Source organism: Podarcis bocagei (genome assembly GCF_964188305.1).
Source record: "Podarcis bocagei genome assembly, chromosome: 14".
Lineage (NCBI taxonomy): Eukaryota > Metazoa > Chordata > Lepidosauria > Squamata > Lacertidae > Podarcis > Podarcis bocagei.
In genome coordinates this window covers 29,789,504-29,814,219 of record NC_138139.1, presented here as the reverse complement: position 1 = coordinate 29,814,219, position 24,716 = coordinate 29,789,504, and the positions used below count along the sequence as shown (strand labels likewise).

At 48.3% G+C, this 24,716-nt stretch overlaps 2 protein-coding genes and 1 long non-coding RNA gene across 6 annotated transcripts in view; 2 read left to right on the top strand and 1 right to left on the bottom strand.

Annotated features, from left to right (window-relative positions):
• The window catches only part of ZNF710 (zinc finger protein 710), a 22,480-nt gene extending 5,684 nt beyond the window's left edge, over positions 1–16,796 (bottom strand). The window contains exons 1-2 of one of the 3 annotated variants that reach the window (XM_081170267.1): positions 16,529–16,796; positions 13,417–13,572 (exon numbers count right to left, since the gene is read on the bottom strand). The gene's annotated coding sequence lies outside the window, so the exon portion shown is untranslated. Of the gene's footprint in view, positions 1–13,416; positions 15,756–16,528 lie in introns of those variants that run through there. The other 2 variants (XM_081170268.1, XM_081170266.1) reach the window with 2 other exon arrangements.
• Positions 4,846–6,448, top strand: LOC308573404. The gene is made up of 2 exons (XR_014002073.1): positions 4,846–5,202; positions 6,096–6,448. It is a non-coding gene; the product is annotated as an uncharacterized lncRNA (long non-coding RNA).
• ARPIN (actin related protein 2/3 complex inhibitor) lies at positions 12,629–24,716 on the top strand. 2 transcript variants are annotated; one of them, XM_081170277.1, is made up of 6 exons: positions 12,629–12,882; positions 17,712–17,787; positions 21,171–21,303; positions 21,746–21,952; positions 22,348–22,511; positions 22,724–24,716. In XM_081170277.1, the coding sequence occupies exons 1-6, from the start codon at positions 12,689–12,691 to the stop codon at positions 22,730–22,732; spliced, it is 783 nt and encodes a 260-aa protein (XP_081026403.1). In that variant the 5' UTR covers positions 12,629–12,688; the 3' UTR covers positions 22,733–24,716. The 2 variants fall into 2 exon arrangements, with proteins under 2 accessions (XP_081026403.1, XP_081026402.1); XM_081170276.1 differs by lacking the exon at positions 12,629–12,882 and adding an exon at positions 16,891–17,234.

The following is a 24,716-nucleotide window of genomic DNA, read 5'->3' as shown; positions in this document are numbered from 1 at the left end:
AATCTCCTAATCTCCTTCTGTATTCCAACCCCGCTCTCTCACCCACCTCCATCTCCTCTAATGTCCCATCTCAGCTTCCAGGTGATATTAGATCTGAATCACATATTTCGGTGGGTGGGTGGAAGAAACTTTCAAAGCCAGGCTCTGCAAGGTGTATGGATTTTGGATGGGGTCCCTTCTCATTGGTTACCTCCCTCTTTAATCCCCAAAGTGTGGGGCTGACCACCCACACCAAGACCCACTTTCCTACCTGAAGGGGACACTCTTCACACCAAGCCAACCTTCAAGAAACCAACCAGATCCAACTGCTACGTAGGGACAGCCAGGATTGCTTCCCACAGAAGCAGGCACATCACCATCACCATACAACCAACCCAGGTGCAGGTTTGGCTTCCAGACAGGTGTGTCCCTGCTCCCTAGTCATCTGTACCTTTGCTTTCATTTGAAGCAGGTTCTCTCAACCCTCCTACTTTTGAGAGCATCTCCATCACAGAAAACAAGCATCTACATCAGCCCCCTTCAGACTTTTTATGCCCTGACATGAATGAAAGCATAAGCACCTAAGAATTGGCTTTTGCTGGACTGGGCCAGAGGTTTACCTAGCCCAACACTCTGGCTCCCAAGACTTGTTCCATTTCTCTCTTTGGAAATCCATGTCTACTGGATGACTCCTGTCTTCATTTCTTGACCAACCATCTCTTGTTGAGGAATTGACGTAGGACTGCAACCCCGGCCAGTCCAGCCATGTGATGCTGGAGCTGATGGGCGGTGGCATGTGGAGGCCACTGGTTTAGGGAAGGTTGCCATAGGAGAACCATCTGAGAAAGGGCCAGGCACTCTTGTATCATAGGCTTTCACAGAAGAACTTGGTTTCTCTCTAATGGCACAGGAAGAAGTATTTGAGTTGCAGTTTGCTGCCCTTGACTATACCTCTCCTTCCACCACCTGCAAGCCTGATCCTCTCCAGCAGGAATGGAGAATTCACACTCTTTCCCCAAAGCAAAGTGTTTATCAATACTACAGAAGACAATTACTACTAAAAGGCACTAATTCAACAATGAAATTCAGGAGATAAGAGGCTGGGAAGTCGTAATGAACAAAGGGCCCGTATTCGTGGCATCCTGCCAGAGCACAAAAATTCTGATTAATGTGGCTATTGGGGGCTAGTCAATGCTTTAAGCAATGCACATCTAGAGATCTACAAACTTGAGATTACACAACTTTAAGTCTTCACTGCTGCTTTCCACAAAATTGTTCTCTGCATTAGCCTGGAGATCTCCTAAGCTCCCTGCTGAAGGTTCACCATGAAGGACAAATTGTTCTAAAGGCAGCATCCAGCACCCAAGTGGGCCCTGCAGCCCACAACTCTTGGTGCAGAGCTAAAAGAAATGGGTGATGTCAGAAGCTGCAAAGAGGGGCATCAATGGGGTCTATCCAGGAAAGCAGCCATGCCTCTTGTGTTTCTAGTCTCTGCACCAAAATGCCCAGGGCAACATAATAAAGAAGCAAAGCTGCCAGTATTTTAGCATATTACTGGAGATGTGATCACTTATGAATATTTGGGGGGGGGGGTTGTGGGAGAAGAGGCAGGAACAAAATAAAGATGGGTTTCTTTTTGTCGCCCTTGGTTCTCTTGCTTTAAAAACAACATTTGCTGAAATAAATGGAGAAAGACTTTCAGGTTCCTCCTTTCTGAAACGACTTCTCTTCCTACATGTTCCCTGTCCTCTCTGAAAATAGAAAAGCTATTTTAAAAGAAGCAACCAAAAAAAAAAGGAACTGAATAGAGGAATGAGGAAAGGGGAAAAAAGAGCCTCTAAGGGGGGGGGGTGGAGGGAAACAGAATGAAAAGAGATGAAAAATAAAGGAGGGGGGAAAGAGAGAGAGAGGCAGAAAAGGCTCTGAAAAGAAAGAATGCTTCCAGCCTGAATAGATTGTGCATGGAAGGGGGAAGAGAGAGAGAGAAAGAAAGAAAAAGAAAGAAAGAGAGAGAGAGAGAGAATGCTTGAAAAGAAACAGCTACACAAAATGACCCTTGATTCACAGGCTGTGCCAATCACCACAATGCAAAAGTCTTTTTTTCTCTCCCCCCCCCCCCCCACATTCTCCCTCTTTCCAGTGGAGGCGGAGGGAAAGAGACTTGATTCTCAACCTAGCAGAAAATAAATCTGGCCAAATGGATGGTGAAGCGACTTGTAAGAATCCTTGTTTGAAAAAAAGCACACACAATCCAATGAAAAATAAATAGGTTCTTTAAGAGGAAAGCTTCTGCTTTAACAAAGCCTCCTACAGATTAGGAGAAGGGCTCTCTCTTATGGGAAAATATTCAGAGGCAACAGAAACAGGGACCTGCTTGTCAGAAACACCCAGCCCTGGAGCTGGCAGAGAACAAGTTGCTTTCCATTGAACCTCCAAACTAGACAACAAGAGTGTCTGTCTGGGCATGTGTGTTGGTGAGGAGATGAGACCCTTTGCCTGGTCCTTAAAGGTCCCATGCCATAGAGAGAGACAGAATGAATGAGAATAAACCTTGAAACCCTCAAGCAGCCAAAACAGCTCAAATATTTTTCAACAACCTCTCAACATTTTAGATTTATTGCAACTGGACCAAAGTGTTGGTTGGTCAATAGGAAGAAAACTGTGGCCTACTGGCCAACTTTGGAAGGGTTCTGCGCCACCTTCCTCACAGGTGGGTTAATGCTGGCAGGGCTCATCTTCCATCCAAGAATTGCTAGAGTCAGAGCACCAGAATAAAAAAGCATTGGGTTTTTGGGAATAGCAGGGATGGGGTCTTGGGAGGGTCCATAACTCAAGTAATGGAAATCATAACTCAGAAGAATTACACACTTGGAAGGCAGTATCTTTAAAGACAACTGAGGATTTGTTTTTAAAAGGAAATAGTAAATCATTGGTTGGCTTACAAGGCTATGTAAGTTTACAAAAGCATTTAAAAGTAATTTCTGACACACACAGCATTGCTAAGCTAGTCTGTTGAGGGCTGCGATTTCCTTGCTCAGTTGCTCCGCATGCTACACAATGACTGGGAGGGCATGAAGTCCACACAACACAACCACCCCTCTGCTGTCTATTTAAGTCATAGCATTGTTGTCAATGCTTCTCAAGGCAGACAGGTGTGTCTGCCCTAACCTGCAGCAGGTCAGACCTACAAGGCACATCATCATTTTAACTTCCTGTGGATGTTCCAGTGTGAATGTCTGAGCTTTATTTCCCACACCTAAACTCTCTGTGATACAGTGTTAGAAACATGCACAGCAAAGGAATGCCATTTGAAGGCAGATCTACCAGCCGCAGCTGTGGACCAGCAAAGACAATGCCTCTCCCCTTTCACAACAGTGGACTTCCTCCCTGCACAATGTGAAACCCAATACAGGAGTTTGGGGGGGGGGGGAGTACAGGGAGATCCAAGCTTCTTCAGGTAAGCTCCACGACACAGAAGGTGAAGGAATAAGTGGGAAATGCTTTAGAGCTGGAGTGTACTGTCCCAGTTTGACCCATTGCAATCAGTGGCGTAGCGTGGGGGGTGCAGGGGGGGCCAGCCGCACCAGGCGCAACATCTGGGGGTTAGGGTTAGGGGGCGCAAATCCATGGGTTAGGGGGCGCAAATCCACGGGTTAGGGGGTGCAAATTACTTGCCTTGCCCCGGGTGCTGACAACCCACGCTACGCCACTGATTGCAATATAATACAGTAAGTGTTAACTGCATCAGCCCCAGCACACAAATGCTTTTCTAGGTGACTGATTGATATGGAAGTTAGCAAAACACTGAGATTGAAGTTCCAATCTTAAAAATTAATTGCATGCACTCTAACTTGAAGAACCAACCCCTCTGCAGAAAGACAGGAGTCAAGAATGCATTTCAAATCAGCAAGAGTCTGCACGACAACTTAAGCCATCACACAGAGGATTTGCCAAGTTCAGCAGGTTGGAGCAGCCACCACAATGGACTTTCCAAGAGCACAAACTAACACTTCCTATAACTGCTGTAATCAAAATTTATCTTTTTACAAGGAATCCATAAAAGCTTAGTTTGGAAAACTGAGAAATGCATAATAGAGTAGCCTTCCCCAACCCAGTACCCTCCAGATGGTTTGAACTACAATTCCCATCTCAGCTCCAGCCACCACAACTGTAGCATGGTGGAGCTGATGGGAGCACAGCCATGATGGCTGAAGCTAATAGCAGTTTCAGTTCATAACTTCTGGGGGCTGATGGGAGTTGCCATCCAAAACATCTGGAGGGCTTAAGGTTGGGGTGGTTGTAACAGTGGGCTAAGCTGGCTGGGCCCTCCGCCAATGACCAGCAGGTTTTTTGTGTGTTTGAGTTTATAACTTTATTCTAACAGGACAAGTTCCACCTGGGCCTGGCCAACATGGTGTCCTCCAGGCGTTGCTGGACTCTTCCCTGACCACTGGCCATTCAATATGCATTTTGAATGAATATGTCAACCTAAGCAACTGCCACTATACTGATTCTCTGACAGACCCAGTTTTCTGGCTTTCATCCCAGCAGGTCTCACAGTCCTTTCACCTCAACTGACTGTCTCATACATCACGGTGGCAGCACTCAACCCAAGTTGGAACATAGGAAGCTGTGTTATATTGAGTCACAACCTTGATCCACTCAGCTTGGAGTTGTGTACACTGACTGGCAGCAGCTCTCCAGGGTTTCAGACAGGGGACATTCCAATTACTACCTTGAGATACTGGAGATTAAGACATTCTGCATGCAAAGCGAATTCTCTACCGCTGATTGATGACCTCTGTAGAGTCTGAGAGGTCTGCCACCCTAATGATGCTTGGAGTCTAAGTAGGCAGAGAGTGAGCTCTTGCAGGAACTGTGGGAGATTAGCAGCCAAACCTAAAAAAATGCATATTCTTACTAGTTAGCAATAGGAGGAGCGAATACCACAGAGCTGTATTGCTGATAGGCAGATACTCAGACCATAGAAATACAATTGGTAGACAGGACAATTGGTGTCATTTCCCTTCGTCTCCTGGACAGGAAGGAGCATATAGTGCTTCCTATTCCTCTCTCCTCTCTTCTTTTGACCAGCATTGGATGCAGACATGCCTCTGCTTGCTTCAGCTTTAGGCACATGCCTGAAGCTCGTTGTAATGTATATATATCTTTTTCCTGCATAGTTTTTACTACTGCCATTGCTGTGAACCAATGCAAGATTATGTGAGTAAATTATATTTTTAAACTTTGCAAGTTGTTGGCTGATTCTTTGCTAAGCAGGGTAAGAAGGGGGAAGCCAGCTGGACTTGTCCAAAACAAGACATTGCAGCCTAATTCCTATGCTTTTAATTTTGCTGCCAAGGATGGGATTTTGAAACTCTGTTCAACCTACACATGTGGCGCCTGGATAGATAAATTGCAATTAATATATGCTCTCCTATCCATTAAAATCCATCCCACAGGAACATGCTTCCTATTCCCTCTCCCGTCCTGAGGCCAGCTTAACAGGACTGAGATAGGGAGGACATGGCGAAGCCCTGGTAATAAAAAAATACCACACATGGCAAAGTTATAGCCTTTATTGAATAGCCTTTGGGGAAGTGGGGGGTGAGATAGAGGCCTAAACAAACATAGGCCTGTTTTCAGACTGGTAGCCCCAGCTGGGCTCCTGTGCCTTTGAAAGTTGCATGACAGACAACAGAGTAGCAGGAATTGTGCTGCTTACAGAGGAAGAACTGGAAGTGTGGGGTGGTCAGGTGGGAAAGTGGGCAAGGCTTCATAGCTGTGTAGAAAGGATAATCCCAGCAGGTGCAGCTTTCTTGGAAGCCTGCATGTAGCTGGGCATAAGGAAGGCCCTCTTGCCCTCTTCCTCTGTTAGAGAGCTGTGAAGGGAGACACACAGAGAGTAATGAGCAGTGATCAGCAACTGGAACAACTGGGCCCTGGATGCAGAGGTGCTTGTGAGGGTGACAGCAAGAGAGGGAGTGGTGCCACTTAAGCACTCATCCAGCCCCCTTGCCTCAGTCTCCCCTAAGAAGTAGGCAATACACACCCCTTCCCCTGCAGGGGATTGCAGCATGTGTGCAGCGGCTGTTTGTTCTGTTCCCTATGTCCAGGCTGTGATCCTGCAAGGCAAGAGTTCTTGGGCAGGATCAGCACCCTCCAGCAGAGAACACTTCTGCATGCTGACCCTCACGTTGCCTGGGTGGGAGATGCTGCTCCTCGCTGGTCCAGAGGAAAGAGGCTTCCAGCAAGAGGTGATGAAGACAGCTGCAACACTTAAACTTAGTAGCTTGTTGTAGGGATGCTTTGTTCTGGCCTGCCCAGTTTGAGAGAGGGAGTAGAGTGTTTTGACCTGATGTCCCAAGACAAAGTACCTGTAAGAGGTCTGGGAAAGAAGTGTTACCAATGTGCTCTTTCTATATATGCATGACATGAGATCAGAGCAATAAAGTCTCATGCCCCGTCATTTGAGTTGTGGTCTTTCTCTCCCTGGGATTTTGACACTGATATTGGTGTGCTGTGATTAGATTCTGTGGCATCATGAGTAGGGCAGGAGGGTATGGGGAGCAGTGGCTCTTACTCCAGTCCACTGAGTGGGTGATATTTCACATACAGCTGTTCTGAAGTTAGCGTTGAGGTCAGGACTTTTTTCTGGCGTTGGGGCAGGAAAAACATCTGAAGCACTACAAGGTTCAGCATAATTCTGCTTCTCCCCAGTTCCATCCACATCTCAGCATTGTTTTGAACTTATGCTAGAAGAGTTCTGCTGGTGCTGCAGGTGTGTTGGTGTTATCTCCAGTCCAACAGGCACTATCTTCAAGTTATGCTAGGACAGTGGGGCTTCCACTATACTGTACCTTATAGCTCCCATTTGACCTAACTTGATTATAGGATTGTGCTGCAAGTGTGTTTTATGGATTCACCCCACCCTTATATTTCAGTTCAACTACTTTTGACTGTTGGAGGTACTTACAGTACACAAAATTAACATGGCATTTTGTTTTCACTTGTTTACTAAATATGAACCAATAAACATGCCAGGTCAGATCTCAAGTGATTTAGGGGAGTGGGAAAATTTGAAATTTCATGGAAAACATCCCACAAGACTAGAACCAATTAAACTGATTGACAGTAGTGCCTGGATAGATGAAAGCAGTACCTCCTCTCACAACACATAATTAATCCACAGATTTTGCTGCCTCAAGATGTAGCAATGACAAGTTCATGGCAGAGAGGCCTATCAACTGTTATTAGCCACTGGTATCTCCATGTTCAAGAGGCAAGGGGTCCACATAGCTGTGGGAACGGTCTCTTTCCTTCATGCCTGGGCTTGTGGGCTCCCCAGGAACATCTGTTTGGCAGTGGCTTCTGCTGGAGACGCGGGTGGCGCTGTGGGTAAAACCTCAGCACCTAGGACTTGCCGATCGTATGGTCGGTGGTTTGAATCCCCGCGGCGGGGTGAGCTCCCGTCGTTCGGTCCCAGCTCCTGCCCACCTAGCAGTTCGAAAACACTCAAGTGCAAGTAGATAAATAGGGACCGCTTTCTAGTGGGAAGGTAACGGCGTTTTCGTGCGCTGCACTGGTGCTGGCTCGCCAGCTGCAGCTTCGTCATGCTGGCCACGTGACCCGGAAGTGTCTTCGGACGGCGCCGGCTCACAGCCTCTAGAGCGAGATGAGCACACAACCCCAGAGTCGGACACGACTGGCCCGTACGGACAGGGGTACCTTTCTGCTGGAGACAGGATGATGAACAAGATGAATCCTTGGTCTAATCCAACAAGGCTTTCCTGAGGTTCCAAATTCCTCCAGGGACACAGATTTCACAATCTGGGGCATAGTTCTGCAACCCCAATAGACCACAACCTGCTCACACTCTATTGTGCAAGCACTAAAGAACTATGCTCAAACAACAGAAGCACAATGACCAACAACCATGAACTGTAGGAGAGCTTCTGTCTTGGGTTGTTAAAAACTTTTTTGAACATTTCTGATGAAACTTTTTTTGCTTGTTCCACATCATCCCAAGTTGGATTTTATTATCAAACTTTTTCAAAATGAAGGGAAGTTCACATGCAACGGGCAGCCAGTCGGAGATGATCTTGAGACCAAAATGTGAGATCAGAATACTTCTGGAGCTTATGTGTCTAAATATTGGTCAGTGGTTGCAGACCACAGAATGGCAGGCAAAAAGATGATATTAGAAAAAGGAACAGGTGTGACAGGGGGATTAACTCAAAAGGCTGATAAGAAGCAGAGGTGGGAATAATACTCAGCATCCAAAGAACAGAGTGCATATGTGACAGCAAGCTTGAAAACATCCATATTTTAGTTTTTGAGAACAAGAAAGCAGCAGAGTAAGTTTAGTGAACAAAGACCTCTGCAAGGGAAACATTGCTCTGTTCTCCCATAGGCTCACTTCTTTTAATTTCAGTGCTGTTACCCAGGAACACACAGAAGCCAAAGTGCCTTTAATCTCAAGGGCTGTAAGAAGATCCACAGAACAGCTGGCACACTGGATCCTGGGAGGGGAATAGCTCCCATGGAAACACTCCCCCCCCACACACTGCAGACATGGCTAAGGAACTGAGGGGGGGAGTTGTATAGCAGTTCTCAACATTTTTCAGCTGGACAGGCAGGGGGAAGGGATAGGAAGGAAAACCTCAGAGCAAAACAGCTACAAAGCTGATGGGACTGAGAAGACCTAGTGTCTATGCAACATGAAGGAAATTACACCAAAGTACGCATCTGTGAAGATAACAGAAAGACAGAAAATGTGTCTGTGGCAGGAATACTGTAAAATATTTGAGTACATGCACAGGCAACACAAGACAGAGAGCGAAACAGGAAAGATAAAATTAGAACAAGCTAGCATTCTTCCTTCTGTAATTCTAGCACTCCCTCCCTCCTTCCTTCCTTCCTTCCGTCCTTTTCATTCCTGCATTTGATCACTTGGGATAGCCACCAAAACTGCAGACCAGACCTTCACTGACAGGTCCAATATTACCGGTATCTTCTTGGATACACTGAAAGCATTTTAAATGTTTTGCTGAGAAACCAACTACAATATCACATGCTTGTGTGTTTCTGCTCCAAAAGCTAAGTCAGTGGAATTCTATGAGACAGTTTCACATCCTGAATTCTTGATAATGGTTCCCCACCTTTAACTGATGCTTGAAGCTGCAGCTGTAGCTGCTTTGAGGACCAAGAGAAAGTGAAACTCCTGCCTGGGAGAACCTAGCATAATGGTATCAAGGCGAGAAACAGTGACTGTCAACCCTTTCCATACATAGGCCATTCTTGCTACACTGAGCACTTCCAGGTTGGCCTCAGAGCCAGAGCTTGCCCACTGTCTCCTGACTGGCCTCCCTCTGCCACCTAGCCATGCCATAGTAATTGGCTGGACCAGCACCAGCAACTTATATGCTGATTAAAGGTGGTCAGGAGAGGGGGGTGGGAGGAAGGAAGAAGGCTTACTTCCTCTGATGGGAAAGGGCTGGAGGAGGTGTTGAAGGAAATTAGCTAGTGAGATAAAATGTTGTTACAAAATTACATATTACTGATGATGATGATAACTGGGAATAGAAAGGAAGGGGATAAGAGAGGAAGAATGTAGGAGAAGGAATGTTAGAGTGAATGTAACAGCGCTAGAGAGGAGAGATTAAAAATGGCACTTTTTGTGGGGGAGAGGAAGGAATAAGGTTCAAGTTGAGTGTGGCAGGAGAATGGAAGATAAAACTACAGGAGAAGAGTAAAAATACTCTGAGAGGCATGTGAGGGCAGAAGGAGAAAGGAAAGGGAAAGGGAAAGGGAAAGGGAAAGGGAAAGGGAAAGGGAAAGGAAGGTATTCTGCATTTAAGAGCCTCTAGATTAGCATATTATGCCTAAAAAACAAAGAGAAGACCTCACAATCTCATCAGAGCAGATGTCTGTACTTAGCTTAAGGAAAACTGAGCTGTGGAACTCCTTGCCATGAGGAAATGTCAATGGCATAGAATCTAGCAATTTCCAAATATGGATTAGCTATCAGAAAATGTCTGCAACTGCTATGCTAAACTCAGCTTCCACCTCCTACCACTTTGTGACTGGTGGGTCTCAGTAATTTTCAGATGTCTCAAGTGGGCTCTGGGGGTAGAAAGTTTGAGAACTCATGCTCTGCAGGTATACTCAAAAGTTTAATTGGGCTCCGTGGAACGGCCTGCCTCAGGAGGTGGTAGATTCTCCTTCCTTGGAGGTTTTTAAGCAGAAGCTGGATGGCCACCTATCGTGTATGCTTTAGTTGAGATTCCTGCATTACCAGGGTGGGTGGGTGTGGACTAGATGACCCTCGGGATCTTTTCCAACTCTACAATTCTATCATTCCTCCTGGAACTTCATTCTCCACACCACCCAAGTATATGAAGCTGCCATATACTGAGAGAACATTGGTCCATCTAGCTCACTACTTTCTACACTGGTAGGCAGCAACTTTCCAGGCTTTCATGCAGGGTTTTCTCGTAGCTCTACCTGGAGATGCTGGGGACTGCACCTGGGACCTTCTGCATGCAAAACAGTTGTTATACAGTAAGCTACAGCCTTTCACTATAGTGAGCCGGGTAACTGGTTCATGTAGTTCAGTATTTACAATGACTTGCAGTTCTCAAAGTTTCAGATGGTCTTTTCCTGGCCCTATCTGGAGATGCTGGGGATTGAACCTGAGGCCTTCTGCATGCAATCCAGATGCTCTGCCGCTGAGGCATGGACCTTCCCCACCACAGTTCAAGAACCACTGCCCTACAACTTAGCCCTGAACAATCTCTCTCTCCTTTTTTCTGGTTAACCTTAAATTCTACACCAAGAAAACTTTGTAACACCCCAAACAGGGGAAAAAAAAACATTTCAAAAGTCTCCAGTGAACTTTCAACCTCTTTTCTAATTAGACACACTCCAATTATAAAGTTTCTACTGCAAGAATAAAGGAAAACTTTAAAAGAAGAGAAAGGTATGTGCATGCTTTTAGAAAAGTGATGCACCATTTTAGACAACTGGGTCCCTTCCGACTCTACAGTTCTACGATTCTAAGCATTTCTCATAGGAACGTCACCTTCCAATGACATGAAAAGCTATTAAACAGCAAGCTATTCCACACAGTAGACCATCTCTGAGCTCCATAAGGAAAAGGCACTGACCTCTTGAGGCCGACCCGTGGTACTCTCTCTGAGCCTCAGTTTCATAAGGGAGTAATGATTACTGAGATAATGTATGTCGGGGGTGGGGAACCTGTGACCCTCCAGATGTTGTTGCAGCTCCCATCAGCTCCAGTTGGCAGGGACAAATATGATGGGAGTTGGGAGTACAGAGCTGGGAGAGCACTGCTGCACTTAGGTCTTGTTTGCGGGCTTCCCAGAGGCATCTGGATGGCCACTGTGAGAACAAGGTGCTCAACTAGATGGATCATTGGCTTGATCCAGCAGCCAGGCTCTTCTTATGTTCTTAACACCAGAACATCCACAGGTTCCCCACCCTTGATATATGACAAGTGCTTTAGTAACAGTTCCATACAAGGATGGCGATTATTAACAAAAACAGTAACATACTCTATATGGGGAAATGAAATCCTTGCTTTAGAGATATACATTATCTAATAACTTATCTAAGACCATAGGTATTACTATCTTCCTATGAAACACCCTCCCTTGTTAGAGTTTTCCTCTCAAGCTATGTCAGGAAGGAGGCACCATCTTCACCAGGCAGTCATTTTACAGTCACAGCCAGTTGCAAATGTAGCTTAAAGAGTTACAGACACCATTCCAAAAGCAGATCGGAAGTCTAAGGTTGCATTGATTAAAAGGTGAATCTTTGATTTTCTGCCAGGACAGAGTTGCTTTGAAACAGTCCTTGGAAGATGGCAAGCAAGCAACCTTTTCTGTGCTGCCTGCTGCAATCCATCTGGGGTGCCCCACACAGTGCATACCTGATACTCAAGTGCCAATAACACTTTAGAATTTAGATGTGAGTTTTTGTTGTTCACACTGTTTAGCCTATACTGCAAGGACCATACCCTCCATTCAAGGAGACAACTGTAGCTGAAGCATTTCTGAGATAAACATTTTATGTTGCCAGTGGTTTTTTTTGGGGGGGGGGGCAGCAGCGGCAGGGGAAATCATCATTGGAGAGGTCTATCAACAGAATCATCTGCTGCTTTCCCACCACTCGTTTCCTCAAAGTATCTAGATAGTACTAAATTCTTCAGATAGTTCTGGAAGTGGGAGAGGAAGGGACATGGACAGGGCTGAGGAAGGTGCCCAAGAGCACAGACCAGCCCACTCTGCAAGAGCAGCTTCTATGGGCAACACCTCTGAGTATGTTTAAGAACCATCTCAATGACACAGACCTCTGCAGGGCAGTCAAGGAGAGAGAAAGCAAAGATGCTGCACAGAATGACTCCCATTGAACAGCGCAGATCCCAACACATGCGAGTCCACAGAATCAGTCAAGGAAAAACACATTCTCATCTGTTAGAGTTAACGGAAGGCACAGGGGTTGGGCAGACAAAGAGCAAAGTCCCCCCTTCCTTTGCAGCCACCGCTCCAGGAAAGCTGCTTCCTAGCTCTTTGGCAAGGCCAACCAACAGCAGGCAGAGAAGCTTCAGGCACTATCCGCAGGCTGCAGTTTGAGGCGGCGCGCTTTCCAAGAGAGCGAACCCCGCTACTACTGAGCCTCCGCCAACATGCAAGGGACCAGGTCCGTCCCCCTCCAGTTTCTTTCCGTCCCCTCCTATCCTATCCGGAGGATTGTTAAAGGGAAAGTTCACCGCGGCCAGGCACAGAATGGGAAAGTCCAGCCGGCACTTCCCTCTCCAGGGGCGGTTCGAGAACGAGGGCCTCGTCCCCCTATGGTCAAGCACAGCAGAGACGGCAACAGGTAACCCACCGGCTGCCTCTTCCTGCAAGCCGACCAACCGAAGAGGGGTCCACTCCATCAGCTCCACGCCGGCACCTCCCGAGACTCCCCTCCCGCGGTTGCCGCTGCCTGCTTCCCTCCCTCCTCCCCGGATCGGCTCCCTGCAGAGCAAAACTTTGTGTTGCAAAGCAGCAAGAAGAGGGGAAAGTTGCAAGCGAGCAACAAGGATGTGGGGGAGGCTCCTCGAGTGTTAGCCCCCACGTGCTGCGAGCCCCAGCAAGACAAGAAGCGCCGCAGTCCAAGCCCAGTTGTGCGTCCTCCTCTCCCTCCTCCCCCTTCTTTCTATCCTTCCTTCCTTCTTTCCCTCCCTCCTTCTCCAGACGCCATCACTCTTTTCTCTCTCTCCCTGCTCTGGCATTAGAGCGCCGGGATGGATAGAGGCGGCAGCGGTTGGGGCAGCCCACCGGGCCTCCCGCGGGGCTTTCGGCGCCCGCCTCCTCTCCGGCCCGGGAAGAGAGGGCTTGGCTCAGCTGGCTGGGGCTGAGGCGAACTCACCCTGGGACTCTCGAAGAGGCTTGGCAAGGGGGGCGGGTAACGGGCAGGCAGGCAAGGGAGGCCGCTTCACCTCTCCTTCTGGGGCAGATCCTCGTCTGGGTGCTGCCGGCTCCTCGCTTGCTCGCAGTTCCCTTTCTCTTTTCTCTCTCTGGCTCTCTAGCAGGAAGGAAGAAGGGAATGAGGCAGGGCTGACGTGAAGGGATGCAAAACAGCCCCTCCTAACCCAGCTCAGAGAAAAAGGGAGAGAGAAAAAGAAAGGCGCAGAGGAGGGAGAGCGAGAGCAGCAGCAGCAGCAGCAGCCCCTTTTATCTCGCTTTTGTTTTCGCACTTCCTCTCTCTCCGGCCCTGGCCAAGTTTCCTTTTCTCTCCCTCCTCCCCACAGAGCTTCTCCCTCTCTTTCTCTGCCCTCCTTTCCCAGCACCACAGAATCCCCCCCCCCAATCTCCCACCCTAGTCTCTCTAAGCGAGGTGTGCAAGTGCACCCAGCCAGGCCTTTGCACAGGTGAGGAGGGGCAGCCCAAAAGGGCTCCTCTAATTGTCTCTAATAACCTTCCATGTCTGGGGTTAGGTGGGACTTCTAATGGGTTCTGTGTGTGAGGCAGCCAGAGACAAGCCTTTGCCTCTTGATCCTGCTTGGTTATCACTGTCAATAGATGACCCTGCAAGTTCTGTTTACTAGAAAAGAAAAAACTACCCTCCATTCATGCTGTTCTCATTTATAGTTTTATAAACCTCTACACTGAAGTGCTCCAAACGCAGGGCCATCAGATGGCCCTTGTGCTCCCCCAGCAGCTGCTAGGCCACAGCTACTGCCAAGCATAACACAGTCACGCTCCTCCTCTGGTGAACCAGCAGCAGAGTCAACAGCAACACTGAATAGACACACCCACCACAGCGGGCCTGGCAATTCTGCCACCAACCACAAAGATTATGCTCACCAACAACACATCTTCAGCCAGGCAAGGAAGGCTCCTAGCACTGCATAGCAATATTCAGGTGACCTTGTGGGGCTACCCAACCCTGGCCATGCTACCAGAACAAGCTATATTGTCTTTCCCTGCACAAGCCAGCCAGGTACTTGTGGATAAGAAGCAGCCTGTGCAAAGAGCCCTCTGCCCCATGCAGGATTTAAGCCCTGCTGGCAAAACAATGCTTCCTCTGCAGCAGCCATGCACAAAGTGTTTGGAACCAGCCTTTTGCAGGGGACAAGGGACACCACACAAAAAGGGGGAATAATGGAACTGACAGTGGTAAGACTATGGTTGGCACCGCCCACCTTGTGTGGGGATTAGTAGCAACATAATAAAAAGGATACAGGACCTGGACGTTAGGGAGATCTAAAAGCTATTTTGGAGGCCCTGGTGGGAAGAATAGTTTTAGGTGAGAAAAGGATGGCACAGCAAGACTGCAGGCCTTGCCCCTTGTTCCAGGCAGCCGGACACAGAAGAAAGTGCCATGATGGAGCAATTGTATTAATTTCCTAGGGTATCCCCCTCTTTTCTTCTCCTTCAGACCCATAGACTAGCTTTCCATGTAGCCATAGCTAAGCTGGAAAAAGCAGAGACTCAGCACATATGAGATCCTGAGTTCAAACCCTGGCTATGGACTCCCACGGAAAATAGCTGCAAAAAACACTTGATATGGATCAAGGCAGCCTGATAGCTTGTGTAATTGGCCTATGACCCAATAATCACATTCAGGTTTAGGATTCTTTCATTTTGTGTAGCCCCCTTAATCTCAAACAGCCACACAGCTTCATTTTTATTTCCAGTGTCTGCTGGTTGTTATCCCAGGTCAGCTGCATACCCAACCTGCTGCTCCCACTCTCCACTTCATGCAGTCCCAAGTTTTAGATTGATCATCACACCAGCAGTAATGAGGGATGGAGGATGCAGAGATCTGCACTGCAGCAAGGGAGGTGGAACAGGGGGAGGAGGACCAAAGTGGCAGCCATCTGAGGCTCCCTATTGACGTTAATGTGGGTGCCACTTTCCCCTGCTGGCAGAATGTTGCCCTCTGGTAGTGCAAGGGGCTTTAGAAGTGATTCCTTGCCATCCAGTGGGCATACCTCGACAAAGGAATTGTAGTTGTGATTGTAGAGCTAATGGGCTCTTAAGCTTTTGCCAACATAGTACCCTCTAGGTGTTTTGGACTTGCTGGGCACCAGGTTGGCAAAGACTGCCTTAATGAAATCCTCAAACTGCACTCCACTTCCCTCAATTTTAGTCAAACATTTGCCCCCCCCATGACTTTTTAAGAACATTACATTAAGGGGGCTGCTGCCACGGAAAGTAAGGGGTGACCCCTCTGGTTGCAATTCCCATTTTCCCAATATTCTTTTTTTTTAGATGCAGTGGCACCAAGGATGGACATAAGAGCAACATGATCCTTGCTTCTAGGCTTTTCCCACATCTTACCACTCAATTCACTTTTCTACTGCTACAGGACTCTGGGGCAATGTCCTTGGAGTGATCCACAATGACCCCAGAACATCTAGTTGGCCACTGTGAGAACAGGATACTAGACCAGATGGACCATCAGCTCACCAGCAGCTCTGCTTAGGTTCCTGGGGAGGGACGACCCTCCTTATTTTCCTTCTGCCAGCAGGTGAAGACTGTTTTGTTCAAACAGGCCTTTGGAAACTTTTTTTTTAAAGGAAAGAGCTTTTAACAGTGTACAGTATTTTTGTTTTTCATATTGTTTTAATTCTATTAGAGTTTAACTGCTTTTTAACAACTGCCTTTTGTATATTTTTAGCGTTTTGTATCTAATCTGTGTCGTTTTGATTTGTGGAAGCCGCCTTGAATCCCAATTTGGGGAAGAGGTGAGATATAAATAAATTGTGCATAATAATAACAGTATTAATAGTAGAGCTCGGGGGTGGGGGGTGCCAAAAGGATCCTTATGTGGCTTTTCTGTGCTCTGCACGGCACCTCTGCACCTGCCATCCTGCCAGGTTTTAAAGGCTCCTGAAGCACTTCCTTCCCCTTCCTCTCTGCTCACTCTCACTATGGAGGCCAGAGAGCGTGAAGCAAAAAGCCGCTGGCAGTGCTGAGCCTCCTGGCTATACAGAGCCACTTTCTGAGTCCCCTCAGCCCCTTGCTCTTCTCACCTGCGGCCACAGGGCCTCGATTACCAAAAAGGCAAGAGAGAAGGGGGGGCCCTTGCCACGGCCCACCTGGGGCGCTTCAGCCTTACAAGGAGAGGCACAGGCAGGCAGCCTCAACGGGGTGCCTCAGGCAGCTGCTTTCAGCTGCATGCTTTGAAACGTCCCCTGAGCTGGCTTCCCTCGCAGGGCCGTTGTGGGTGCCTCGCCTCACGGGAAACACGCGTAGGTTAAAGTGCGCAAGTGCGTAGTCGCCCCTGTCTTCCTCCCCCCTTTTCTTTCCCGCCATTTTCCTCCTCTCGCGTGCAGGGGGCGGGGCTTCGTCCATCCGTCCTCCCTCTTAATCACCCAATCAATGCCTTCACCGGCCGAACGGCGGACCAATGCCTGGCTCGGAATCGGCCAACCCCGCGGCGACGGCGACTCGCCTCTATCCTTCCACTCTCTCTCCCGCAGCTACACTCGGAGCCCTGACGCAGCTCAAGTGGCGATCACAGTTCTGTCCTTGGCGGTGGTTTTTCCCCCCTTTGCCGCTACTGCGCAGGTGCAGGGAGGGTGTGGGCGGAGCCGCTGTCTCCCGTAGCCCCACCTCCCCCGGCCCTGCTGCGTTCGCCGCCATCATGAGCCGCATTTACGACCAGGGCGCCCTGAGCACCAAGGCTGTGCACACGGAGCGCCTGCGCGGCCGCTGGGACCCCGCCTCCTGGCAGCGGTAGGCGGTGGGCCGCTTCAGCGGGGAGGGGCCTCTGAGCATGTGCAGAGTGCGCAGAGACGCTTGCAGGCTGAGGGGGTGCAGCGTCGAGGGGTCGGGTTTGATGCGGTCGCCCAGGGACATTTGTGTGGAGGGAAAAGAGCTGAGCACCAAGAATGAATCCTTGAGGGGCCCCTTAAGAGCGAGAGAAATGAATGAATCCCCCACCCATTGAATACTGGACAATTAGGAAGTTGGACCACCCAAGAACAGAATCATGGAGACCTATGGGGTCCTTTAATGCTATTCTCACAACAGCCCTGTAAGGTAGGTCAGGCAGAGAGGGAATGGCATAGATGGAGAAGTGAAAAAAATAAGTTTCCCCTCTATGGCATCAAAATTCCCTGATACGATATAACCCCAGGGGATTGTGGGGCGATTGACATAAACTCTTCACTTGGGGTTCTTCCCCTGTGTCTTAACTTTTCTCCCTTGCAGTGGTGACGGTGTGATTGTGGAGGGGCAGCTCTTGGACGTGTCCCGCCATCTCATCTTGGATGATGCTGACAAAAAGGTGAGGTTTCTAATGAGAGCAGAAGAGTGCTCCTGCTGGATTGGACCAGCACTCAGCCTTCTGTTCCCCTGCAGGTGCCTCTGAGAAGCCCCATAAGTGCAGGGCAGGAAAGCCATAGCCTGTTCTGAGGCTCTGGTGCTGGAAGTCTGACACAGCCATCAAGACAAAAAGCTATTGATAGCGTTATTCTCCATGAATTAGTTCTCACTTGTTCACGGCATTACACTGGGAGGTAGTTTGCATTGAAGCGGTTCGTGTGACCCTCTCCGTGCCATCTGCACCACTCAGAATGCTGCCTTTGCTGTGGGAAATGAAGGGATGTGTCTGCACCACAAATACAATAATCCCACCTGCGAATCCTGGTGTGGGAGTAAAAGATACATAACCTTTGCCATAACAAAAAATATCAGTTCTTACAATTCCTGGCAGGTCGAGGTTGTGTGCCTTGAATTGGAGAGATAATGGGTTCCTGCTAAGTAGCAGTTTTAGACGGGATGAGGGCAATAAACAGCAGTTTGGGAGAGCTGGCTTTGGCTTTGCTTCTAGATGGCCAGGTGGCACCAGTGGCCAGGAGTGGTTTCTTTTACTAGCTGTGTCTTAAATGCCAGCTGTGCTCTTTTCTTAAGAAACCAAGGCTGGTCTTGTCACCTCCAAACTACACTACAGTGGTACCTCGGTTTAAGAACAGCCCTGTTTACGAACTATTCGGTATAAGAACTCCGTAAAATCAGAAGTAGTGTTCCGGTTAGCAAACTTTACCTCGGTCTACAAACAGAAGTCAAATGGTGGAAGAGCACTGGTGGTGGGAGGCCTCATTAGGGAAAGAGTGCCTCGGTTTAAAAACAGCTTTGGTTTAAGAACGGACTTCCGGAACGGATTAAGTTCATAAACCAAGGCACCACTGTACTGTATTGTGCTGTATGTGGGGATGCCCTTGAAGACCCTTCAGAAGCTTCAGAATGCAGCTGCTATGGTTTTGATGGGGCCAGTCATTCTGATCAAATTAACTTCAGTCTCATTCCATCTACATTTACTGCCACTTGCTTCCATGTTTCCGAGCACAATTCAAAGTGTTGGTGCTGACCTTTAAGCCCTAAATGGCCTCTACCCAGTATACCTGAAGGAGCGTCTCCACCCCCATCATTCAGCCCGGACACTGAGGTCCAGCTCCGAGGGCCTTCTGGCAGTTCCTCACTGCGAGAAGTAAGGCTACATGGAACCAGGCAGAGGGCCTTCTCGGTAGTGGTGCCTGCCCTGTGGAACACCCTCCCATCAGATGTCAAGGAACTAAACAACTAGCTGACGTTTAGAGGACATCTGAAGGCAGCCCTGTTTAGGGAGGTTTTTACGGTAATGTTTGATGTTTTATCATTTTTTAATATTCTGTTGAGAGCTGCCCAGAGTGGCTGGGGAAACCCAGCCAGATAGGCAGGGTATAAATAAAAATTATCATCATCATCATCATCATCAAACCCTAAAGCACCCAGGACTGGAATATCTCAAGAAATGCCTCCCTGTATGCAAGTCTGTCTGAGAACTTTATTCATCTGCTGGGACTCTGCTTTGGGAGTCCCGCAGTCTTCAGAAATAAAGCCAGTATATACCTTGTGGTTGTGGCACCCAGATTTGGAACAACTTCCCTGCAGAAATTCCTTGGCCTGACTAGATTGCTTCCCATCACTTTTAGAAGGGCAGTAAAGGCAGCGTTGCTTCAGTGGACTTTTTCCAAAAAAGATGGTTTTGTTGCTGCTGCTTTCATCAGATTTGGCTATTAATGCATATTATTTTTATTTTAGGCTGCCTTGAATATTTCATAGTGCACATTTTGATGATAATATTGAATAACCTGCAGATCCAAGGGTTTTTTTTTTGTGTGTGTGTGAGATTAGGAACTGGAGTCTGTCCTCAAAACAGGAGAGGCCCTTGGGTCCTAAGCCTCCTGCCCTGCCCCACCCTGAGAGGATGAGCAGGTGATCCTCCTTGCTGGTGGACTGGATTATTTGCCAGATGGGGAGAGAAGGGAGGGGACTGACACAATCTGAAGGTTGTGTCATGTAGCCAGATTGCATTGCTGACGTTTCTCCTTGGATATTTGTTTGTTACCTTGACATCCTGCCTTTCCATCAAAAGGTAACTAACAGTACTTCGTCCAAGGTAATTAACAGTAATAAAATCCGCAATAAAAAAGGATCAGTCTGTAGACAACATGGCAATAAAACTGGATAAAAGCATATAGAAAAAGGCAGTTAATTGAAAGCATAGTTAACTTAGAAGTACATATTTAAACACAGCAACAGAACCAAACAAACCAGCCTAGTGAGCCAAACACCTGTTTGAATGAAGATGGTTTATCCTGGCTAAATGGAGTCCGTCCTCAGGGGGACTATATGGCCTTCCCCTGCCTCTGGATGCAGTCTCTGGGGAAACTCTTTTCTCGAGTTCCCAGCAGTGTGCATCAGATGTTGGCTGGACAGATAGAAAGGCCTCTCTTGAAGACCGCAATACCAGATCAGGGCTGTGCAGTAGAGTGCCCTTCAGGGAGTCTATCCCTGAGCCTTTTAGGGATTTATAAGTCACAATTGGCACATTGAATTGTGCTGGAAATGGTCTGGGAGGCAATGGTAGCTGTTGTCACCTTAGAGTCCCAGGCCTTCTCTCACCCCCTGTCAAGGTCCAGGGGGCAATTGCCAGAAGCAATTCCTGAACAATCTTTGAGGGACGGCTCCATGTAGAGTCACCCATGTAGCAGTCACCCAAACAAGATGTAACAAAGGCATGTCTCACCAGGGCCAGAGCTGACACCTCCATGGACCAACCTCAGCTGAGTAAAAAACACACCTGGGGATCTAGAAAAGAATCTAGGGAGCAGCCCCTAAGCAAGGAACCCCATGGTTTTTCAGTGGAAGTGCAGCCTCATTCAAAACCAACTCTCCTGATCTGACTTTCAGTTTTGCAGGAGCAGCTCTGCCTTGTCTGGTTCAAGTTCCAGCTCGCTCACCCTCATCCAGTATGACACTGATACCCTGCATATTGTTCTAGAGGAAGAAATATAGAGTAATTCATTCTTGCTAGTTGTGAGTGTGATTTTTTTTGCACAACCCACTGTAATTTTTGCATTGGTTCTGTGACTGTTGGAAACTAGAAATGAGCAGTTTTCGTTTTTGTGTCTGTCTACTTCATGATGATTGTTGACAATGGCTGGTGCTGGGGATTGTCAACACTGGCTGGTGAACGCCAACATGCTCCAGTTTTTCTGCATCCACAGTAATAGAGAGTTGCAAATGTAGTGGCAATAGCACTGGCAGGTGGTAACAACAGTCAAAAGTGATGGTGTTTTCTGAAGACTCAGAGTGAGCAGATTCTCTGTCCTTCCCAAACCCCAGGAGCGCTACTTCGTGCTATACATCAGGCCAAGGCTTGTTCATCGCCGCAAATTTGACCCCAAGGGGAAGGAATTGGAGCCCAACTTCAGCGAAACTCGGAAGGTCAATACTGGCTTCCTCATGGCATCCTACAGTGAGTTTTGCCCAGAAGTCTCTCCTTGGTCTGCCTTAGCAGAGCAGAGGGTAGTGTTTCCGCAGAGCAGACTTGGGAGGTTGCCCTGTTTTCCTGGGTAGTGAACTGGGTTGTCTCAGCATGTGATCTGCCTTTCCTCGTCGCATGAATTTCTCCTGCCATGTGGGGTAGGGAGATTGAGAGCGTCTCAGCAGTGGAACAAGCTGTCCAGCATGGTTGTAGAACTGTAGCCCCAAAATATTTGGAGGGTACCAAGTTGGAGAAGGTTGCTCTAGGATCTGCTTGGGTGTAGAAGGCTTTTTTCAAGGAGGGCAGGTGTGGTCCCCAGCCTAAAACCAGGAGATGGGAGTTGATGGCTCCTGTGTGTGTGTGTGCCTGGGCCTTTGGGTAAGGCCCTCCCTGTACTCATCTGTCTTTTTTCCTTCTGTGTTGTGATGGACAGAGGTGGAGGCCAAGGGCAAGACCGACAGGCTGACCCCAGAAGAGCTGGAGCACCTGGTGACCAAGCCAGAGTTGGTGAAGGTGACGCAGCCCTACACACCCAACCAGGCTGTGGCCTTCTGGCTGCGTGAGAGTGAGATGGAGAAGATGGAGCTGGAGGTGGGGATGGAGATCCGCCTGAGGACTCTGGGAGATGGACCCTTTGTCTGTAAGTGCTGCAGGCAGAGCTGCTGCACTCTTTTCCCCGGTCAACCCCTTTACCCATTTACCATCCCTGCTGGGCCAGCCTGGGGAATGAGCCTTCCTTGTGATAGGACCTGGATTTGCCAAAGCATCGACACTTTCTGGAAGGGGACACCCTGGTGTGACTAGACTCCTTCCTCCAGTCTATATTCCATGTAGAAACTTCTGGGACGTAGGAGGCTGCCTGCAGCTGAATCAGGCCATTGGTCCATCTAGCTCAGTACTGCCTACACTGGCTGGCAGCAGCTCTCCACAGGGGACTTTTGCCCAGCCCTACCTGGAGGTGCCATGGGGAATTGAACCCCCATGCCAAGCAGCTGCGCTGCCACTTAGCTCTTGCCACTTTTTTATTCTTTCCAGTCTCCTTAGCCAAGCTGGATGTGGGGACAGTGACCAAGTGCAATTTTGCTGGTGACCAGCAAGCTGGGGCCTCCTGGACAGACAACATCTTGGCTTTCAAGGATCACGGGGAGCCATCTGATGAACCCCGAGGGCATGGGGATGGTGCGGAAGATGCCGAATGGGTATGTGGATGACCACTCTAGATTGAGCAGCCAGGGCAGGGGGTTCTGTCTGGCATGGGCTGAGACTTGGAAACTCATGGATTTTCTCCAGCCCAGGAGCCAGACTGACCCTGTTCTGGTGGGGCTGACTTCAGGGGCCTGTGCCTGGAGCCCTGGGTGGGAACAAAGCCTGTCTAGGGGTCCCTTGGAATAACTGCTGCTGTTCTCTGCAGGATGACTGAGGCAAGAAGAACTGAGAGGAAGCAAATGACTCCCTGCAGCTCCTGGACTCATCTCTATTCTTCTGTTTCCAAAGCTTCTGGGGAAGGAGGGGGACGCTTGGGGGTGGGGAGGGAGTGGTGTGTGCTCTCTCAGCAGGGCTGGGATTCCTGCAGCCTTCCTGAATCTCTTTACATGATTCTTCCTGGGTGCCCGAGGGTGGCAGATCAGAAGATTTTACTTTTAAACGTTACCCCAGGCTAGTTGTGGGCTCTTCTACGGCAGGCACTGCCACAGCCCCTGGAGCAAAAGCCTCAGCCCTTCAGCAGCATACCAAAAATTACTGGTAGCAGTTTCAGGAAGACCAAAGAAAGTGATGGCCGCCAGCCACTGAGCGCCAAGCAGTGGGAGAACCACCGGGAGCAGCAGAGGTAGCTTGACCAGCCACAAGTGTGGAGGACAGGTTGGTCAGTGTCTCTGGCCACAGTGCTGAAATAGGCTATTGGAACAGGGAGCTTCCATCTCTGAGTACCAAATGCTGTGGGCAAGCAGCAGGCGATGGCTGTGTCACCATAGCAGCTTGAATGGCTAGTGGTACCAACTGCAGAAGGCAGCCTGCTGGTCCGGTTCTGCTTTGTGTTCTCATTTGGTGCCACACGCCTTACCTTTCAGTGGACTGTTTCCTCCTCGGAGCAGCAGCGGGATTCACCATCATGTGCTGGTGATTTGAGGGGCAGCCTAGGTTTTAGCTTCATGGGGCTTTTATTTGGTGCTTGGACAACACCTTCCTTCCTTCTGCTTCTCTCCCGTATTCCTGCCCATGCTCAGCCCACTCTTCTTTTTTTAAAAAAACTTTTTTATTCACTTTTACACTGTACATTTGAATTCAAAGATTAATCATAACCATCAACATTTAGGATTCCTTGAACCCTTAGACTTCCCTCCACTCCTCCATGGTTTCCATTATCAAACTTTTCCTGCTGCATTCTATATTTTCTCTATTTTTCTTAAAATAGCCCATTTTTTACCTTAGTTTTTTATACATTACACACATTACTCAAATTCTGCCAAAGTTTTAGTTGTTTACAGTGTTGTAATTTCCTCCCATTCCTTATTAAAGTTTCTATCTTCCTGATTTTCCCAGTCATTTTTGCCATTTCGGTGTAGTCCATCATCTTTATCAACCATTCATCTCTGGTCGGGACTTCATCTTCTTTCCGTCTCTGAGCCAATAGTATCCGCGCTGCTGTCATTGCATACATAAATAATCGCCCACTATTCAGTCTGATCCTTCTGGACCAGCTGAATAGATTTGTCATATATTGTACCAAGAGATGGAACATAACCCTTATTGATGGAGGCTGACCCATTTCGTAAATAACTTTTTTGTGTGTGTGAAATCAATAAACACATTTAACAAAATACAACTTGATGGTTGTTTCATCAATACTGAAAACAGTCCATAGAGCATAATAACTTACCCATTTCACACTAGAGATTTACATGTGATTGTGGTGGTAGAGTTTGGTCATCTCTCTGTATGTACAAGATGAAAGGTGGGTGGAGGCCTTACCTTAAGTACATAGGAACGCAGGAAACTGCCTTACATTTAGTCAAGCCCTTGGGTCCATCTAGCTCAGTTTTGGTCACACTGACTGGCAGCCACTCTCCAGGGTTTCAGGCAGGGGCATTCCCAGCCCTACCTGGAGATGCTGCCAGGGATTGAACCTGGGACCTTCTGCATTTCAAAGCAGATGTTCTACCACTGAGCTACGGCCCCTCCACCAATTCCTTCTGGATGTTTCCAAAAGATGGCTACAGGATGCGATCTTCAGCTGCTGTCTTTGGGGGCAGCAGCAGCTTGGTGGAGGAAGTCCTAAACAGTTGCCATTTGGCCTCTGGGCCTGCGCTAAGCAGGCAGGAGCTGGGAAAGGCCTGGTAGGAGAACCTCAGCTCTGCTCAATGCTCTGTATACATTCTGTAATAAAATATTTCCATTTCCCCCCA

Excerpts from the sequence above, each read along its gene's own strand:
- ARPIN (XM_081170276.1), top strand. The coding sequence starts at position 16,906 with ATGCCTGGCTCGGAATCGGCCAACCCCGCGGCGACGGCGACTCGCCTC. Across the intron at positions 21,304-21,745 it reads CTTCCTCATGGCATCCTACA|AGGTGGAGGCCAAGGGCAAG; the intron begins GTGAGTTTTGCC and ends TGTGATGGACAG. Across the intron at positions 21,953-22,347 it reads GGGAGATGGACCCTTTGTCT|TCTCCTTAGCCAAGCTGGAT; the intron begins GTAAGTGCTGCA and ends TATTCTTTCCAG.